Source organism: Eulemur rufifrons, chromosome 29 (genome assembly GCF_041146395.1).
Source record: "Eulemur rufifrons isolate Redbay chromosome 29, OSU_ERuf_1, whole genome shotgun sequence".
Lineage (NCBI taxonomy): Eukaryota > Metazoa > Chordata > Mammalia > Primates > Lemuridae > Eulemur > Eulemur rufifrons.
In genome coordinates, this window is record NC_091011.1 from 61819991 (window position 1) to 61840389 (window position 20399).

Consider the following 20399-nt stretch of genomic DNA (forward strand, 5'->3'; position numbering starts at 1 on the left):
GAGCCTTGGATTGGGAAGGGTAGGAGGGTCATGCCATCTGTGTAGAGTGGCAATGAGACGGGACCAAGCATTACTTCCCTCACTCTGGAGAGAAGCCGCCTGCCTTCACAATCAGGCTGCACACCTGCCCAGCTCGGAGACCTGGGCCAAGGCACCGAACCTCCTGAGCCTTAGGTTCCTCAGCTCCAAAATGGGTATAATATCAGCACCTACTTTGCAGGGCTGTTGAGAGGATTACATGCTCAAAGGTACGGAAAGCAGGTGGCACAGTGCCAGGCACTTAGCACAATGGCATTCTTATTAACTTGTTGAACACAACAAGGCCAGTCATACAAGGTAAAACAGCAAAAAAAAGAATATTTTTATGGACTGAATGTTTGTGTCCTCCACACCAAATTCATATGTTTAAATCCTAACCCTCAAAGTGATATTAGGAGGTGGGGCCTTTGGAAGGTAATTAGGTCATGAGGGTGGAGCCCTTGTGAATGGTATTAGTGCCCTTATAAAACGGACGCCAAAGAGCTCTCTTGCCCTCTTTCCACCATGTGAGGATACAAGTCTGCAACCCAGAAGAGGGCCTCACCAGAATCCAACCGTGCTGGCACCCTGATCTCAGACTTCCAGCCTCCAGAACTGTGAGCAATCAATTTCTGTTGTTTGTAAGCCACCCAGTCTATGACATTCTGTTGTAACAGCCTGAAGTTATGTTGACTAAGACAATCATGAAACTATAGGAAGAATTCTTAGGGAAACTAAAAAACACTGCCCCTGAAGAGCTGCTATGGTTCTAAGCTCTGCCTTGCATCCTCTCCTGGCCTTGATAAATACAAGTTTTGTATTCTTGGGACACACACCTGAAAGACAAAAGAAGCTTTGGTGCCTCAATTTGTTGAGTTCTGGTTCCATTCCCATTGCTGCTGTCAGCTGGTTCAGCAAGAAGCTTAATGAAGACCAGGCTTCAAGCGATGAGGTCAATAACCCCAGTGTCCCAAACTAATTTACTGCCACTGCTCTGAGCATGTGGTCACAAAGGGTCTCCCCTAAGCTGACACTCCGCTCTTGCACCAAAGCCCTAGGCCAGAGGGAGGCTGTGTATCAGCTGTGCCGAGCCCTAGAGGATCCTCTGCTGGCTAGATGGGACCTTGCCCACAGGCAGAATTCTGCAGGGCACAGTGGGATCCCAGGATCCTTGCATCAAAGACTGCCAGTGAATTCAGTTCCCAGGGTAGGTTCTGACAGCTTACAATAGAATGCGATCCCCATGAGGGCCAGGATTTTTGCTTGTTTTGTAAACCGCGGGATCCCTCAGAACAGAAGCACATCCCTGTGAATGAATGAATGAGGTCTGTATTCAGGATAATCTATCGGCTGCATTCTGTTGAAACACACAGGGCTTCCACGGCTGTTCACTGAAGGATTGGCTGGGTGGGACCTTCTTGCCTCTGCTCTGCTTTGGTTTCTCCACCTGTGGCCGCAGCTGGTGACACCACCTCTGGGTCTCTGACTATTTCTCTTTGGAGAGGTTTGACCTTTTCTCTCTTCCAGGTGGAAGAGAGGGTCATTTGCTACAGAGCACTGAGCAAGAAGGTCGACTTGTGCCGAGCACATGACTTGCTCTTTTCGTGCTCACTCTGCCAGAAATGAAAATGTTACAGGTAGACGTGTTCACAGAAGTCACCTCGTCATGGTAGAGACAAGGAAACTAAAGGCCTGAGACATCAAGGAAGTAGCCCAAGGATGCAGAGCTGGCTGAAGGGAGGGGCAGAAGCCTTGGCCTTGGGCCAGAGCTCCTTTCTCCTATAGCACTTTCTAGGGCCCTTTCTTGGCCTTGTGCCAGTTGGAAAGTCTTGGACCAACTCACAGAAATGCCCCTTAAGCTTGGATTCTCTTTCTACATGTTACAGACACAAAATATACCTACAGTATATACACAGATGCAGATGTATAGATATGTATATATCATATACATATACAGACACATATTCACAGGTGATATTAGTATATATATAAACTATTCCATCGTCACCAATGCATTTGTTAAAGAGCTTAGATAAGCTCAACTCCCTTTATTTCATGTCTGTTGCAGAATAGTGATAACTGAAGGGGTGGGAGAAAGACAGAAATTCAGAGTGTGAGAACGGGGAACGGTGTGTCATGTGCAAAAGCACATTCAATATTACAATTGCTTTGATTTTTTAAGGCACAATATTGAACGAACTTTGAAAATGTAATAAAGGAGGGCGTTCAGATTTTATGTTCATCCAAAGGGCATGTGGCTTAAATAAAAAGATTGGGAGACACTGGCTCTGGACTTAACAGCGTATTACAACTTTGGAAATCGTCTGGTCCAATTCCCTATTAAAGATAAGGAAACTTCCACCCAGAAAGGTGAAGTGACTTCTTGTCTAAGATCAAATAGCTGTTTATTCATCCCTGAGGGGAGTGGCCACGTGGACTGTGTCTGCTATGTCCACGGCAGCTGCATTAAATGGAGTCCACAGTTTGCTGTTCACCAATTAAAAAAATTTATTATGCCAAGGATGTTAAGATACAGAGGGAAAGCAGTTCCCAGCCACACCTGGATTTTCCCTAACAAGGGAGATTCTTGGAAAAGGAGGCGTGGAACCTGACCCCAACGGCCCACGAGCTGGGCTGCCCTCGGGTCCAGCCCTCTGTGTGTGTTCACAAATCTGGAGGGAGAAAATGCCAGGGTGCAGGAGTGACTGACTCCTCAGGCCGATGCTCTCCCTCCCCTTGGTCACCTGCAGAGGCCACTGCCAGTTTGGACGGATAGTTGCAGTCTAGTCCCATCTACCGAGACAAATTTCGGGTTTTCTCTCATTTGTTCTGACAGGATGGAGCATTTCAGCAGAAGGACTATAGCTCCCAAAATAGTTACCCTGCAGCCCCAGGAAGAGTTTACCCACAGCCCTGGGCTAAGACAGACACAGGGCCAGACCCTACGGGGGAGCCAAGGGGGAGGTGACCGTCCCCAGAGTGGCAGCGCCGATGCGCCTGCCGGGGGCAGGGGTCCACTTACCGCAGTGCGACTGGAAAACCTGTGGCTTGACGACCTGGTTACAGGCGCTGCACACTACGAGATAGAAGTCGTCATGTGCCGGATAATGGCCAAATAAGTGCATATCTGTGGGGGAAACGAAAACAGTGTTTTTTGAAAAAGCAATTAAGTCTCAGAAGGTGTACAGTTTCCTCTTGGAATTCCTTCAAGGACAGTTTTTCAAACAAGACACACAGAAAAGCAATAATCTTTACTAAAGGGAATGTGGTTTGTCATAACGCAGCTCCCGCCTCTCAGAGAAGCAACTGCCGCAGAGAATCCCTTCTCGCTTCCCCCTCGGAAATGGACTGCCCCCACCGCGGTCCTTGGGGTGGAGGCCGCCCGAGTCAGAGGCTGTAAGAATCGCCCTGTCTTGAGAGAGCCAGGTGTTAGCTGGGACCCACTGAGGCCCCATTTATTTCAGGATTGACTCCCCCAACCTCATTTCTGTTTAAGCAGTCGTCCCTCAGGCGAGTGAGGGGTGTCTGGGGCTGGGGAGAGAAGGAGGAGTCATCTTGGCCTCAGCAGTCCCCTTCACCTGAGGGAGATACCGAGGCCAAAGGCATCCTCTGGACAAGCAGCCTGTCTGCTGCTGTCATTGCCCATGAGGTGAATATCTGCTGAGCGCCGACGTGTGCCAGGCACCGTGCTAGGTGCTGGGGAACACTGGGGAACAACAGTGAGTTAGTTCCTTGCTCTCCTGGAGCTCACGGTAGCAGAAGAGAGAAACATTAATCACACTAGTTGTCACTGGTGGTGACTGTGGTAAGTGCTAAGAAGGAGATGCCCGGGGTCCCCTGATAGTGTGTGACAGGTGGACCTAACCTGGTCTGTGGTGGTGGAGAATGCCTCCTTGAGGAGGGGCATGTCATCTGAGAAACCCTCGCTGAGTAGGGTGTTACAGAAACAAAGGGCCGGGTGGGGAAGGAGGAAAGTTCCAAGCTTAAGCATGGAAGCAGTTCTGTGCCTAGGAGGAGCTCTGGGCCCCTTGGCGGGAACAGTAGAATAGGGGGGCAGTGGGGGTGAGGCTGGGGAGGGCCCAGAGCTGTGAGCCTTGTAGACCAAGGGAAGCATTTTGAACCTGAGTTTAAGAACAATGGGAAGCTGCCGAGATTTTAAGCAAAGCAGTGACGTGATCAGACACATTAATATATTGTTAAAAGATCAGTTATGTGGTATATACCTAAGAGGCAAGAACACGTATGTCCACACAGAACTCTGCACATGGATGTTCACAGCAGCATTATCCAGAATAGCCAAAACGTGGGAACAACCCCAGCGCCCACCACTGATGAGCAGATAAACAAACGTCGTATCTCTGCAATGGATACTGTTGACGCACTGAGAGGGGTGAAGCAGCGATCCAGGCACAGCGTGGATGAACCTAGAAAACGTTCTGCTAAGTGGGCAGAGCCAGACACAAAAGGCCATGTCCCGTATGACGGCTCACACGAAATGTCCAGAACAGGCGAATCCACAGAGACAGAAGGTGGCTAAGTGCTCGGCTTGGGCTGGGGGCCGGGAGCAATTGGAGGGGGACTGCTAAAGGGTGCAGGGTTTCTTTGCGGGTCAATGAAAACGTTCTAAGATTGATAGTGATGATGGTCGCACTAGTCTGGGAATATAATAAAAACCACTGAATTGTGCACTTTAAGTGGGTGCATTATGTGGTATGTGAATTATATCTCAATAAAGCTGTCAATAAAAAAACGTCAGTTGTGAGGAAACTCAGGGCCACAGCTCCTTGTGCGCCACTGGGTGGAGGTGGCGCCCACCTGGCGGGCACCGCCGCCCTGCACCGCCGCCCTGCACCCCCGCCCTGCCTCTCTCAGCTGCCCGGCTCGAGGTGGGTCACTGGGCTCTGACAGCAGGGGAGCCACAGCCACGGACAGGGTTGATGGAGAAGTTAAATTTCCTCTGACTGGGAACCCCACAAGCCTCCATTTGCTAGACTTGACCCGTGTCCTTAATGAAGCGCCCCCACACACAATGGTTCCCCCAACTGCAATCCTGGGCCAGAGAGAGAGCTGATCTCCTCATCATGTGAGAAGGGCTCACTTACGGCCCAGCAAATGCTTCAGGGGAGGCCCCAGCCGCTCTGCGCTCCCTTCTCAGAGCAGCCCTGAGGGACATGAAATGGGCACATTTGTCGTGGCACAGGGCGGAGACCCCCACTCGCCCTGGAGGGAGCCTGTGACCGGAAGAGTGGGGCTCCCACAGCAGTGCCTGAAGATGCAGCTTGCCCCACAGTGGGTGACCAGCAGGGACTGGGGACGCAGGCTCGACTGGGTTTCTGGCAGATGTGGCCGGCGAGTGACGCTCTCAAGGACTCATCCCTCTCCACTTGCACACGCCGTCTGCTGGGAGTGACTGGAGGGAGCATCGCTCGTCAGTGCCAGGCAGGCAGGGGACAAGAGTGCCGGATGCGGGGGCCTGTGCCAGGCCCAGCCAACGTGCAGGCCTGAGTCCAGGGAGGCCCCGTGGCCTCAGTTTCGTGCCTCAGAGCAGGGGAGCTGCTGCTCAGGCCTGAACTGCGGACACCGCCCTGGCTTTACTGTTTATTGACACGTTGCTTATATTTATAACATATATTCAATTTTTAAATAACGAAAGGGACCCATGTTCTCTGAAGATACATTTGAAAAATATAGAAAAGCCAGATGAAATTTAAAATAAAAAAAGTCACCAGAAACCTTTATTAACACTTTGCATCTCAATTAGATTTAAAGTCATGTTTTATATCCAGGAATACATCAAACCAGGAGCAGACGAGGGCTAAGACTTATTTATTTATTCAATAAGCATTTATTGAGCTGCCTGACATCCTTTCTGCAACAGGTCAAGCCATGAAGGAATAAAAGATAATCATGAATTTAAAATTTTTCAAAAACCCCTCGAAACCAGGCATTCATAAACATTTCTTGAGCACCTACTCTGGCACCAGAAACCTCCAAGCGCTGGGAGGCTGAGACCAGACAAGGGAGGGTGTGGGGAATGTGTCTCTACACCTTTGTCACACGTGCTGGATGGCCTGTTGGTGCCTGTCAGGCCACCACCGATGCCCCAGAGACCTGTAGAGCCACCCTGTCTCCCCACCCCCACGTACACACATCTGTTATGTCCCTGAGTTGAAGGTAAAGGTTAGGCTGGTCAGAGACTGGGGCCACCTGGGGCTGTGTTTCCTGCAAGGCCCTTTACTGGCTGGGACTTTTCTCAGGTTCCCTCCAGGGCAGTTTCAACCTTCTACATGTCTGCTCAGTGCATGTCTCCCTCGGAAAGTGAGAGGGCCCGCTTGCCTGCCTGATTATTCCTCAGCGAGCCGGCCTTCCTTCCGATCTCCTCTGCCGGCTGCCCAGCTTCTGAGAGCCTGCAGACGGGGAGCAAAGGGAAGGGCACTTGGCTCCCAGGAAGATCCCTCTTCACATGGTCAGGCGTTGACAGTCAGTGTGTTGTTTGGTTAGAGCAGTACAGCCCCGGGAATGAAGGAGGGAGGGAAGACAGGGAGAGATGAAAACTAATGCCAGGCATAATGCTAGGTGCTCTATTCATTCATTCTCTCTCTCTCTCTTTTAATTTATCCCTAGGTAAAACATTCAGTGCACAGTGAAAAATAAGCACAGTGGTGTGCTGAAGTGGGTTTGTACTGGCTTGTGAGAGTCAATTGCGCATACCTCTTCTCAACTCCATGTTCACTGTCACCGCAGTACCTTGAAATTAGCCACAGTGGGAGTATTTACACCATGGAAATGGGCAAACACTACAAATCGGGGTTTTTCTTTTCTTTCGGAGAGTTGGTTGTTAAACATTTACTGGTGCACCACTGAATAAAGATGGGCAAAAAAGTGAAAAGTGAAACCACCTGTAATGCTACCAGCTGGTGATAACCACTGTTGACATACTAATATATATCCTTTTCGACTTTGTGATATGATAATATTATCTTAATTTATCTTCATAATTAACCTATGAAGTTGTCAACATCTCCACTTTCCAGGCAAGGGAATGAAAGTAAAGACATTTGTCTGAGATTCCATGGCAGTGATTTGTAAAATGTAGCATGAGATTCTAGGACACTCTGACTCCGAAGCCTGTTCTTTTTGCTCAGCAAAATGCTGCTTACATAGAGCAAGATCCCATTTCACAGATGAAAATACCAGTTTGGAAGGGTTTCCTGGACGACTAATGGGCTGCCCAGGGCTGTCCTAAAGCTCCAAGGGAGCTGTTGGCATGAGGACAGACTGGGGTCAGAAGGCGGGTTTGGAGGACGGCGCTCACTAGCCGTGCGACCTCAGGGAAGGTACTGAACCTTTCCCAGTGTGTTTCCTCATCTACGAAATGGGGCTAACAGTTCCTGCCTCATGGGGTTGCTGTGAGGGCTCCTAAAAGCTGCCTAGCCTTGTATCTTCTTCCAGGAGGGATTCAGGACAGAGTGTGGAGAAAGCTTAACCAAAGTCACCTCCCTGCTCCAGGCGACAGTCTTTCACTCTTCCTCACGACCACTCACAGCAGACCTCCTGGGAAGGCGGATCCCTCAGACCTGCAGAACTTCATGTGTGCACACATGCACATGTGTGCAATGTGTGGACAGAGGAGGGCTCTCTGGGCTGTGGCTGGATGCCAGGAAAATCTGTGCCCAAAGAGGATGGGACTTAGCCCAGTTTCAAACACAATGTGCAGCCATCCACAAAGAGATGAAGCCAAACTTGTCTGTTTTGCCCCATTTTACTCTTGCAAATGGATCAACTGTAGATGAGATAGGGCACTAGCACCACCATTGTGTTATCACCCCGTGACCTCAGTCATCCTCTGGGCCCGATCACAGGCAGGAACGGGGCAAACTCCATTAGCTCCATTTTGCAGATGGGGAAACAGAGGTACATTTGCTTCTGGGTCAGTATTTTTTAGTTTTTTACCCCAATCCATTATAGACATATATCTATCTATATTTATCCGTCCACCCACCCACCCACCCATCCATCCATCATCTATCATTGAAACATGTGGGCTACACTTTGATATTTTCCAGTCAGTTCTACTCATGTCTTTTTTCTTTTACTCTATTCTATTTCATTAAAAACATGCTCACTGAGATACCTAAATTAATTTCAGCACCCTTTAATGGGTCACAACTCCAAGTTTGAAAAACACTCTTTAAGGCAATCTAGTTAGTCAAAGTCTAAGCAGAACCTGAGAGTTAATTTGGGATTTATAGAGGTCTGAGTTGGTCTTCAGTGGTTATCCGAGAGCCTAAAGCCATGAACCGAATCATTAGTGTCAGTTATATGCCACAGCAAGCTTGTACCAGCCCACAGAGCTGACTGTGTACCTCTCTTCCTAACTGTGCGTTGGGTGACAGCATGTTGGTAGCTTGAATTGGCCAAGGTGGGAGTATTTACCCCACAAAAATCAGCATCCACTACAGACCAGGACTTCTTCCCTCGGAGAGCTGGTTGTTAAAGCACTTAACCAGCACACCACTGACTAGCGCCCACTCTGGCATCATTCTTCCCTGGCTCGATTTCCCCAGCTATAAAATGGAGACAATTATGTTCATCATCTACCACACCGGGATGCAGACAGGCTTTTGTGAAATTGGGAGGAAATCATCATATTAATATAAAATCACAGTTACGGCATCAATTATTAACCCAAGAACTTATGTATAACTGAGCCAGGTAAACATGTTGATCACTTCCTGTACGAAATGAGCACAGAGAGGCCGTAAGTTGTCATGGGCGGGAAGGGAGGGCATAATCAAGTTATTGGAGCTCCTTCCAACGTCTGTCGACTTAATGTGTACTTATTAAGGGTAATTCAGGAGATTATTCACAGATCAGGCTCATAGCATTAAACCAGTGCTGCTTATAAATTTATCACACATAGGCTATTCTCAGTGCTTCTGTTTAGAGCGGCAAGTCCTCCACTTCCCTTATTTAATTTCTGGTACAATTCTCATTCATGGCGGACCCAATCGCACTCACGTTATCAACTTGGTCTGGCACACTCACTCGATTCGATTCCGGATAGCACTGAGGTTCCCCCAGGCCTCTGCCCGGCTCTCCCTCTCCCTGAGCCCTCCCCATCCCCGCCCCCAGATGGCAGAGGAGGGAAGGAGAGAGTAGAGCCGGTTGTGATGTAAGGAGACCCAAAGTTTGGGACAATATAATAGTTTCTAGGAAAGTAAACTACTAACTCTTGATTTCCCAGTGCAGCTGGTAAACTGCTTCTGAAGTCAATATTGAGAAAGAAACCGGAAGAATGGGAGTAGCATTTTATTTAAGACAAACAGCTTCCTAGGGAGAACACTTTTGACAAGCCAAGTTGTGTTTATAAACTTTAGCTTATATCTGGTATTCACTTTTTAAAAATGGTTACAGTTAAGGAAAAGGCAGGGTGACATTTCCAATTCACTATTTGTACAGGGCTTGTTTCTAAGATGAGAAGACAGCTGGTTTTGTGGATTCAGGATCAAACTAGATGTTGTGCGCCTTTGAATTTGTCCCTGGATACCTTGCAAGGCTCCAGACTTCGACATTATGAAGCAACAACTGGTGAGAGCTCCGATGATGAAAAACTTAAGGAAAAGTAAGTGAGGGTTGATTCCTTCCTTTTGCAAGCAGGAATTTCGAGTGAAGCACAGGATGCAGAGAAGCTGCAAGAAGCAGACTGCTTTGAAGACCTATTGGCCATCGGTAATATCCATGATCGCTATACAGAATCCCGCAGTGGGAATCCCGCTGGGCAAAAGAAGACAGCAACATAGACAACCTTGAATCTCAGTTTCTTGGAAAAAAAAGAATAATGCCCCAGAAAATGGTTTTAGATTTTCCCAAAAGTCTTTTCATGGTTGTGAAACTTTAGTTGCTATAGGAATTGTAAAAATGTCAAGGTGGCACATGCTATATACTATAGCATATTAAAAATATAATTTTAAAACTATGCTTCTCTTTTTAACGTACTCTAAAAAATATTGTAATGAAAAGAAATAGGATTGTATTTATGTTAATTTCTACAGGCCAAGCTCTTTCCAGGAAGGTAGACGTGAGCCCTGCCTAAAAAGTCAGTCTCTGCTCCTTAGGAAGTAACTGGACTCCTAGATCTCAGTAGGACCTAAGGATGTGACAACCCTGTGACGATGGCCAGAGGACCAGCCACCACTGAACTTCTTTGGAAAACTATCAAAAAGATGTGCTGGTGGCTGAAAATGGTTTTGATTTGTGGGCTTCCACTTACATGAGCTTAGGCCAAATTATTGAGAAAAACAGCCGCTGTGGTTCAAGGACACCTACGACTGACTCCAGCAGATTTGAATCAGGACACAGAGTGGCTGGTCCTAAGAGCCTTCTTTTCTCCTATTAATCTTTTTTTTTTTTTTTTTTTTGAGACAGAGTCTCGCTCTGTCGCCCTGGCTAGAGTGCAGTGGTGTTATCATAGCTCACTGCAACCCCAAAGTCCTGGGCTCAAGCGATCTTCCTGCTGCAGCCTCCTGGGTAGCGGGGACTACAGGCGCATGCCATCATGCTCAGCTATTTTTTTCTATTTTTGGTAGAGATGGGGTCTTACTCTTGCTCACACTGGTTTCGAACTCCTGACCTCAAGAGATCCTCCTGCCTTGGCCTCCCAAAGTGCTAGGATTACAGGCATTAGCAACTGTGCCCAGCCTCCCCTTATTAATCTTAATGTGCTCATTATACAGTTTTTATTAATTTTTCTTTTTCTTTTTGCTAGCAGAGTTTTCAGTTGCATTTTAATCACTTACACGACATAGAAAGCTTGAGGGGATATACAAAAATGTTTCTCCTTTGCTCTGATAGAGTGATTTTATTTTTGTTCCTCAGCTCTCAAAATCTCCTTCAATTCATAGAACAAAACAAGCTGGGGTCTGAAAATGACCTCAGACCTGACACCTCCCACTTCCCCAGTAGAATGCTGAATGCCCCTCTAGGAAAATGGGATCTCTTTCTGTTTTTCACTTCTCTGAAAACCAAGGGCCCACTGTGAGGGTTTCAACATCAGTGAAATCTGCAAAGGGAAACCGAAGCAAGGGGACGAGCAAGGCAAACAGCAGCCTGAGCTCTCCCGCGTGGATGAGAGCAGGCAGGCGTGTGCAGGCGGCAGGAGCGGAGCTTTTCTTCTCTTACAATCCAAGGGTGAAAATGGCTCCCAGCCTCTTCTTGCTGGGCTGGGCTGCAAGGAAGCCCCTTGGCTGGCTGGAGCTAGGAGCCAGGCCTGGTAGCAGGTGAGCGCTGGGAAACACAGGGGGCAGGAGGAAGCTCCCCGTTATGCTGCAGGAACCGGACGTCCCCTCCAGACCCCAACCCCAACCAACCAACCAACAGGAGCACATGAGACAGCCTAATCCCCCTTCCTCAGCAGAAGGACATTTGAAGGCACACGTTCAAGGCATACCGAGGCAAGGGCGCTACAGGTCCCGGGATACTTCCTTGGGTCTCAGGCCCCAGACCAGCAAAGCCCAGAGTTTAGAACAAACACTATTAGAGATGGGCCTTAAACATGCAGTGCCTGACTGCTGGGCCCTGGAGTTCAGCAGCCCCAAGTTCAAATCCTGGCTCTGCCATTTGGCATGATAATCCTCTCTGAGCTTCTTTCTGTTTCCTCATTTGGAATTAAATGACTATTTATGAAGGGGCTGGCACACAGTAAGGATGCAGAAAATAGAACATGTAATTATCTATGGCCTTCTTCTCGTTTCTCCAACTCACCTGGCCCCTTCTCTGGGGAGCTCCCTCCCCCTCTCTGGGTGGCCCTCACTCAGCAATGTGACCACGGCTTTCCTATGGCTGTCGGCTGTCGTGGAGTAACTGCTTTATAACTGGACTCGCACCAGACTGGGATCTTCTGGAAGACAGGAATTGTGACTTACTGCCCTTTATATCTCCGTAGCCAAACAGCCTGGCACACGGCGGCTGCTTAATCAATGGTAATAGGTTAACTAGGCTGAAGTTCCCAGGAAGTTGATTTATTTTCCATACTCCTTCATTTTCTCTTCTCTCAAAGAGGGAAGTAGTAAATGACAATAAATTCCCCTAATATCTATGCTGCTATCTAAGATTACAAGGTCAGTAACTCTCTATTTATTCACTCTTTGAGCTCCTTGGAAGACATGTGCTATGCGAAACCAAGAAGGAGGCATGCTCCCGGTGGGCCCTGTGAGAGAAGTGATTCATTCCTGTCCCCCACCACACCAAGGTTGCTTCCTCCTACCCTGGCAAACACAGCTACTCCCAGCAGCCCTCCCCAGCCACGGCCCCTGAGAGCCAGTGTTTGGGGTGGGTGTGGGGTGTTTTCTGGATGCTCCTTCTGGTCCCATTCTCAATTCCCTGACTCTGGGGCTGCTCTTTACATTACGACCATGTGTGTGATCCAGGGTCTGGAGGATCTAGACCTCTCCCTGCCCTCTGTCTCAGCTCTGCCCTGACACCCCGCCGGCACATAGCCGTGCTCACCCAGGGCACACTGTGGCAATTTCAGCCCAACCTGGCAGAGTATCTGACTGCCTGGCTGAGCAGTGATGACCCTGGTAGCCAAGATAATAATTTTGCAAAGGGATCCCCTTTGCCTATGCCTGCCTTAGGCAACAATGCCAATAATTTGTCCCTAAAAATGTTCCCATAGAGGTAAAACCAGCCCTGCCTGACTCTTTCTCTCAAGTAGCTACAGGAACACCTAGGCTTCTCCTGTCCAGTTATGCCTATCCTTGCTTATCACTCCAGCCAGCCTGGCTGGTAGCTTTGGGCCTGGCACCGCAAGCTCCTCAGGACTGATGAGGCACCATTTTCAGGGTGCTGTGTCCTGGTAAGGTGTACTGGCCCAAGCTATTCTTCCAGCAAAGGTGGCTTGGGTTTAGAGATCAGCTGCGTGACAGGACAGCCCCATTTCTCCCTCAGAAGTCGGCCCCAGTGCCCAAGTTCTGCACAGAGGACAAGGATGGGTACAGCATGTTCAACTAAGGGGCTGTCAGCAAAATTTATATAGTTCACTGTGACTCAGAGAGAGGAGAGAAGCGTCAACCTGTTGGGGGAAATTAATTCCCTTTCTCTGGCTTTTGTGCTGAGTGGCCCTTAAAGAGAAGATAAGTAGAGGGGCCTACAAATGCTTTGGAATGGTCTTGAGTCATCACCAGACTCCCTTCCCTCCCAGGTTCTCCTATCTGGTTCCTTAAAATGTTTAAATGTTCAATTAAATCGTTGTGCCCATATTTCCTTCACCTTGAGGACTACAGTGGAGATAATATGTGTTTTTGCAAAATCACTAGGCCTCCCTGGGCATTTTTTTCTCAACTCTTCCTCAGGCCTTGGCTTGTTTCTTTGTTTGGAATAAGCTTTTCCTATCCGGAGTCCCCCTAGTCAGAGAAATCTAAGAGCTTGTCTGTATGAGGCCAGTTTCCAGTAGATTCTGGGTGGCTCCTCCCACCTCCATCCAGGGGCGTCTCTTGGGTCCAGGTTGGGTCTCCCATGACGCTTCCCCCCATCCCCCAAGAGAGCTCTTTGTGAGGTGGAGGTAGACACCATATTTCAGGGAAGAGGTTAGTGGGTTTGGGGACTAGGGAGTGGTGACCCTTACACGATATTTTTCTTTGCAATACAGGTTATGGTCAAAGAGAATTTTCAGGTAGAACAGAAAGTGCTATAAGAACACCATAAGTGGGTCAAGGGGAGATCATATAGGACAGTCTGGTGTCTCGCTGCAGCATCCTGGCTGAGACTGGAGGATAAACTGACTGCTTCTCTAAGTACCTTTCTGGCTCTTTAGTTACGATGATGGGTCCACCAGGGAGTGTGTCTGGAGAAGATGGGCAAGTGAGAAGAGAGGAGAGGGGGATACCACACCCACACTACAAAGGAAATCTCTGGAAAAGGCAAATAAGCACAAAATCTGAGTGGTTTACTCTTAAGAGGAGTTTAGTGAGGGCTATGTATCTATCTATGATCTATCTAATTCATCATCTCTGTCAGCCATAGGAAGCATTATGGTAAGTACTGTGGTTCTGAGGTAGATCTAGCTTGGTCTCTACCTGTTTTTTTGCTACAACAAACTTTTTGCCACATTTTTTTTGGTGACAAGGATGAGACATGGCTTTACAAAAATAAATGAATACATAAATGAATAAATAAAATTTACAAAACAAGAAGAAAAAAAAGAGAAACTTAGCCAACAGAAAGAAATGGCCATTGGCTTTCAAGGGCTGCCATATAAACTGCATGACAGCTTGCACCAAAGCTCATGCATATCTCAGTCTTCCCCGTCCCATCTCAGGGCCGCTCATGCAGTAGGAGCGAAGTATGAATAGAAGCCTGACTTGCAGACAACTGGATTCAGCCTTCTCTCTGACATGCACATACACTTTGGACTTAAAATGGCTGCTCCAAGGTACACCAAAGAACTCGATGTCTGTCATCTTCTTGAGATTCACATGTTGAGAGACCTTCCTTCTGTTTGGATAGAAACAAGACAGGGAGCCCAGGCAAAGGCACAGGGTGGGGCCAGCTGTCCGTAGGAGTCAAACTCATGCCGTATTGAGGGCTTTTGCAACCCTGCTAAGACTAGGACAATTACAAAAGAAGTTCTTCCCAGGTCTTGCATCACTGCTTGGAGATTTTAATTTTGCAGTGGACTGACTGACCTCACGAGGGGCCAGGCAACATCCATTTACCGCAGAGACAGTCACCCACCTGTCCCAACACAGCAATTTGAGAGATTTCTTGGAAGACATGTTGCAGGACCATGCTGAAAGCAGAGTAAAAAAGCCCTCCTGCAGGAAATGTGACATTTGTAAAGGCCTTCACCAGCAAGACTATATCAAGGCAGGCTTCTGCCACCAAGCTATTGCTACTTATACCATCCAGAACGAGTGATGGAGACCACTAACCCACACGGTCAAGAAAATACCCACCCCAGAAAATCCACCCACTATTTCAGACATACCAACCCCTGCTCAGTGGTGGGGGGTGACATGAGTGTTCTGTTTGCAGATTCAAGGATGAAGAAGAGACACACTGCTCAGACCCAGTCTGGTCCGTGAGACCCAGTCCTGGTGTCCAGGAACAACAGGTGGTCCCAGTGCCTACAGGCCTTATTGAGTCCTATGGCAGTGGTGAGCTGGTCCCCTCTATTCAGAGGGTCCAGGGCAAGAGACTGCTGACCCTGTGGCACTTGTTAGTGTCTCTGGGAAGAAAGCAGAAGTTGGCTCTGGTTGTGGTTTATCATAACTGGCAAAGAGATTGTGACATTTTTTCCCCAGAGGGCCATTAGTCAAGGCTATGGGGCCCCACAAGTGCCCTTCAAGATCACCCACGATCAAAGTGCCCTTTGATCACCCAAATGACGCTACCACAGCTCAGACGTAAATGTGCCATTTGGTTCCATCAGGAGAAGTGTCCACTTGGCCAAACCAGAAGACAGTGAAAAGGAACTGCTTAACGTCTCTGGGCATCAGTGTCCAACTACTCAAGCCATTGGGACAGTCTGCCTACAGGAAGTTGTTGAGAGATATCCCAAAGAAGTCTCCTGGGAATGGGATGCTTACAAGGGGCGCCTGGGTCACTCCAGCTGGACTGGCTACTGCACCAGTGCTCTTGAGGGACAGCAATACACCTTTGCCCTAAGAGAACAGAAAGAAGCACCGGCACCTCTCATGACATCCAAGCTCCTTAAACCAATCCCATGTCCCTGGCAGATCACTCTGATGATCCCGGGCTTAAAGCACAAAGGCCCAAGAATTAAAAATCCACCACAGAGAGGGTTAAAAAAGTAGTTTCAAGGTAATGGAAAGTAAGATTGATCATCTGGAGGAGAAAAATCACAATATCTTCAATCACAAATCAGGCATGAAACTATTTATGGGCCAAGGAGAAAAGGGAGACTCTAGCCAGGTTCATGGGGCCCTGGGCTCTGGCCCCAATCCCTGGGTTCCCAGGTTCAGCTTCCCCCAAATCCTCCCCCACTGCTGCCCCTCCCTGAGCCCTCCCTCCATACTCGCTGAAATCCTACACATCCTTCAAGGTCCAACTTTAGCGTAGCCTCCTTCAGGGAGCCTTCTCCAATTCCTGCAGAGACACAACGCTTTCTCTGTATTTGCACACTTCTGTGCATCTCACTGCCGCACTTAGCCCACTCTATCTGGTGTTTAAAAATAGTGGTGGATATGTCTGTCTTCCCCATTTGTACACTAATGTTTTATATACAGACTCAGACATATATCAGTCAAAAACGAAGACTGCCAGAAACATTCTCAAAAGCTTAAAAGACTGCCAATGAATCAAAGCTGCCTTAATTTAGACTAAGGAACCACCCAGGAAATCTAGCTGGGCAGCTGTGGGGTAGTGAAATGAGCAGGAAATCCCCGCTCTGTCGCTAGCTGGCTGTGCTACGCAGGGCAAACCACAGAACCTCTCTGGATCCACCTTTCCTCTTCCAGAAAATAGCAGTTGTACCTTCCCTGTGAGGCTGCTACTCGAATGAAATAACTTACACCAGTGCTGGCATCACAGGCACTCAATTAAATGCTCATGAGATTGGACTGAACTTTAGCCTGAATTAGCTAAGTAAAAAGCCAAAGATCCTTGGAGGAACATTATTTAACGGAGGCAGCTCAGTGTTATGCTTAGAATGTAGGTTTTGCAGTCCAATGACAAGGATTTGAATTCTGGCACCACCTCCTTGGGAAATTTCTCTGAGCCTCAGTTTCCTCGTCTGCAGAATGAAATGATAATAATAGGGTAGTTGTCAGGATAAGATGGGGGTAACACGTTTCATGACTGGTGCTTGGGATGCTCTTAATATTATGATTTAGAATCAGATTTTGCATGGTGGTACTTAAAAAAAAACATAACAGTCCTGTTTCACTAGAGCAAAACAGTGAGTGTTGAGAATAAAATCACTACTTTAAAAGTCACCAGACCTTGAACTTCTAGTCATTCAAGCCACAGGGTGTGTAAATGGTAGATGAGGGTTTCTCAGAGTATGAATACTACCTGCAATTTGCTTGCAAATATAGATGCCTGGACCCCAGACCAGATCTATGGAATCAGCTTCTCTTGGGGATGGAGTCTAGTAGGATACATTTTAAACAAGCTCTTCAAGGGATCTGATAGCTCCTAAAACTGGCCAATCATTGTCCTAGCAATGACAACTACTAAAATGGAGACACCTGGTCATTTGACACTGGTCTATCCCAGTTTTAGTCTGGTAATATGGAACTTCTTGCTGGTTAAAAGATTCTGTTAGCCACAGGGAAGAGTGTTCTGTACATGTGGGGTATCACCGAGGGCACCCCTGGCACATGGGTTAGTTTGCCCCTTGGAGGTACCTCTACTTGTAAGCTCTTCGGATGTTTGAGTTAGAGGCTCACGTACAGTTCAGTGGGGTGCTGGAGCCAACCTGAATCGCCTGTGAGAGCCAACCGTGCCCATTTCTTCCCAACTTCACATTTAGAAACTTACACCTCGAAAACTGGCAAACACTACAAATCAGTGCTTTTTATTTTATTTTTTTCAGAGAGCCAGTATACCAGCACATTATGCGTTTTCATCCATAATAAAGTTCTGTGCTGGAATCCAAACCCCTTGGAAAGTGGTCCAGGGCGTTATACTTAGGTCCTTGGAAGGTTTGGGGCCACTTAAAACCAGGTTTCTAAAAATCTACCTAAAATACAATGCTAATGATGTCCTGTAGAGTTTTAATCCTCACGGCTTGGCTCAAGAGAAAACCTCTTTTGTGCTCTATGGTGAGACCCTGAACCTCAGCGCTGGGCCAGCCTAGCCACCTGGCGAATCGCAGTGTCGATGTCAGGTGGGAGAGAGTCAGGGTGTGGATGCTTCAGGGCCAAGCCTCCATCACCACCAGAAAAACAACCCCATTCTCCTGAGGGCTGCCCAGTGGCCTTCACACTTCAGGAAGCTAATCTATAACGTGTGGGCAGGGCAGAGGTTCTACAATGAATCTCCTATCTCTGGGTTCAGGGGTAGCAGTGGTATAGCTAGGCTTCAGCCCCCGTTCCCCAGCCTGCTGTTCAGACACCCCGAGCTGCCTTTTAAAAGGTCACCCATTGAGAGCTGTAAGCCCTGCGGTCGGCCCTGTTTCAGCAGAAACCGCTGGGGGAAATACAGATCTTTCCTTTGAATTCCTCCACTCAGCAGTCAGGTGAGTCAGGGAGAATTCAATCCTATTTCTCAGTAAATCCTACTATGCTCTGGAAGGACATGGTTTGAAAAAGCTATTTTTGTGCTTTTATTTACTTAAGGTCTGCATGCCTGAGGAAGCTATTTCATAGTGCCATCAAACTGCCTCTTGCTTACCAGGAAAAAAAAAGCTCCTGCCTTTCTGTAATACGACCAGCAACAGCCCAGCCACACAGCCCAAAGGAACTGCAGCTCGGAGCCCCTAATTCCCAGTGGCAGGAGGCTCCCACCCTGCACAGCAGCCTGGCTCCAGTGTGGGGCTTTCCCCTTCCAGGACTACCCAGAGCTCATCATTTTTGTTTTTTGTGGTTTAAATGCTGTTTTCAATCCAGAGGCACAGCCTATCTCTGTGAGGTTCAACGCCTGCTATTCTAGCGGCTTCACAGTGTGAACAGCTGGGGGCGGGGCTGGGTATCTGTGGACAGTTTCATCTTTCTAGAAGAGCCAAACACTTAGGTGAGAAGACAAAAGCCCTTCAACCTATCCAGCTTGGAGTTGTCTGTATTGGTAAACTTAGACCTTGTCCCAAGTCTACTTTCTGTTAATACCTCTGTGTCAAATCCACCTGGTGGATCACCATCCAGTCACCTTCAACTTAGACTCTTAACAGGACCCCAATGCAGGTCACACGCTTCACTCTCCACCTAACCAGCCATGGTGGGTTGTAGAGTGCCCCTACAGGGCCACGGGTGGCTGGGGAGGGCATATATGCATTCATTCAAACACAGGCCTTTGAAAGAAATGGCCAAAGAGCCCTTCTTCTCTGGCCTGGTTCCTTCTCCACTCCCCTGGGGGCATGGCCTGCTGCCCACCCACCTTCTGAGTCAGTGGCCCCCTGCTGGCCTCACCCCAATGCCCCAGATCCCATCTGGTGGAGGAACAGCTCTGGCCCTGGCTGTTGTGAAGAGGAGGCAGGGACTTGAGCAGTAGCCTTGGTGCTTCGAGCCTCTGTCATGTCACTAACTTGTCAAGGCATGAGACCTCTCTGGGTCCCCAGAGCACCCTCTGCCTTTGCTGGTGAGATGCAGCAGCAGGACAGGTTTGTGGCTCCAAACCTAACCAAGCATCAGAATCTTTCAGGAGCACTTGTAGGACAGATTCCTGGGTTCCAGCCAGACTGAATGAATTGGAAATTTTGGACATGCATCCATTGCTGGAATCTGCATTTTGGAACAAAGCTTTCCAAGTAATTTTGATGCAGCAGTTCAACCCAGCACTGGCCTAGACTCCCCCAAAGGCCCCTTCCATAGGAATAGTCTGTTATTTTATATATGTTTCTACCCAGTTATAAACTGGAGTGAGAATCATATGCTTGAATTGCCTCTCCAGTGAACAGAGACGGGGCTGCAACACTGTCCCCTCTGACGCAAGGTAAGGTTCAGAACATGTGTTATGTTCACAGAGAAGAGGGAAGCTCTTGTTGGAGATGAATGGAAAGTGCCCCTCCCCCACAACAGGAAAAATTAGCCTCATTTCAACTAACAAGGAAGGGGTAGCATTTCAGGGGCAGCCCTGTGAAAACACCTGCATGCTAGTCTGACATCTCTACAAACACTTGGTCTATGTGTTAGGTGCCGGCCAGGGGCTAGTCTATGATAGACCCTTAAAGGGAAGATTTATTGATAAAATAATGTTATTGAAAACAACATCAATCACAGCAACCAGCATTTATTCAGCATTTACTCCATGCTAGGCACTGTGCTAAGTGCTTTACATAGATCAGTTCATTTAATCCTCACAAGAGCTTTGCAGGGGTGACATTATCTTCATTTTATAGATAAGGAAATAGAAGCTCAAAGAGGTCAGGTTATTGGCTTTCAAAGTCTCACAGTTTGGAAACAGCGAAGCCAAGATTTGAACCCAAGTCTGTTGACTCTTAACTCCCAGGACATTCTGCCTTTCCAAAGAGGATGGCAGCTGGGAGAAAGGGAGACAGGTGGGGAAGTGACAAGAACTCTGGGGTCAGTTGTGAATACATAGCCATGGAGTAGCATTTACCAAATATCCAAGAACCAATGCGTACAGAAGCCTGTGTCTACAATGAGGACTCCGCTAGGATGACAACACACACACTTAAAACAATGAATGAGCCAGACGGTAGAATGAACTGATACAACAAAGGGCTAAACTGAGCCAGACAG

At 48.0% G+C, this 20399-nt stretch overlaps 1 protein-coding gene across 3 annotated transcripts in view; it reads right to left on the reverse strand.

Annotated features, from left to right (window-relative positions):
- ATXN7L1 (ataxin 7 like 1) overlaps positions 1–20399 on the reverse strand; it is a 226426-nt gene that overhangs the window by 144219 nt on the left and 61808 nt on the right. For all 3 annotated transcript variants that reach the window (XM_069461565.1, XM_069461564.1, XM_069461567.1), the window contains exon 3: positions 3041–3145. In XM_069461565.1, the coding sequence (XP_069317666.1) occupies positions 3041–3145 (105 nt within the window). The remainder of the gene's footprint in view (positions 1–3040; positions 3146–20399) is intronic.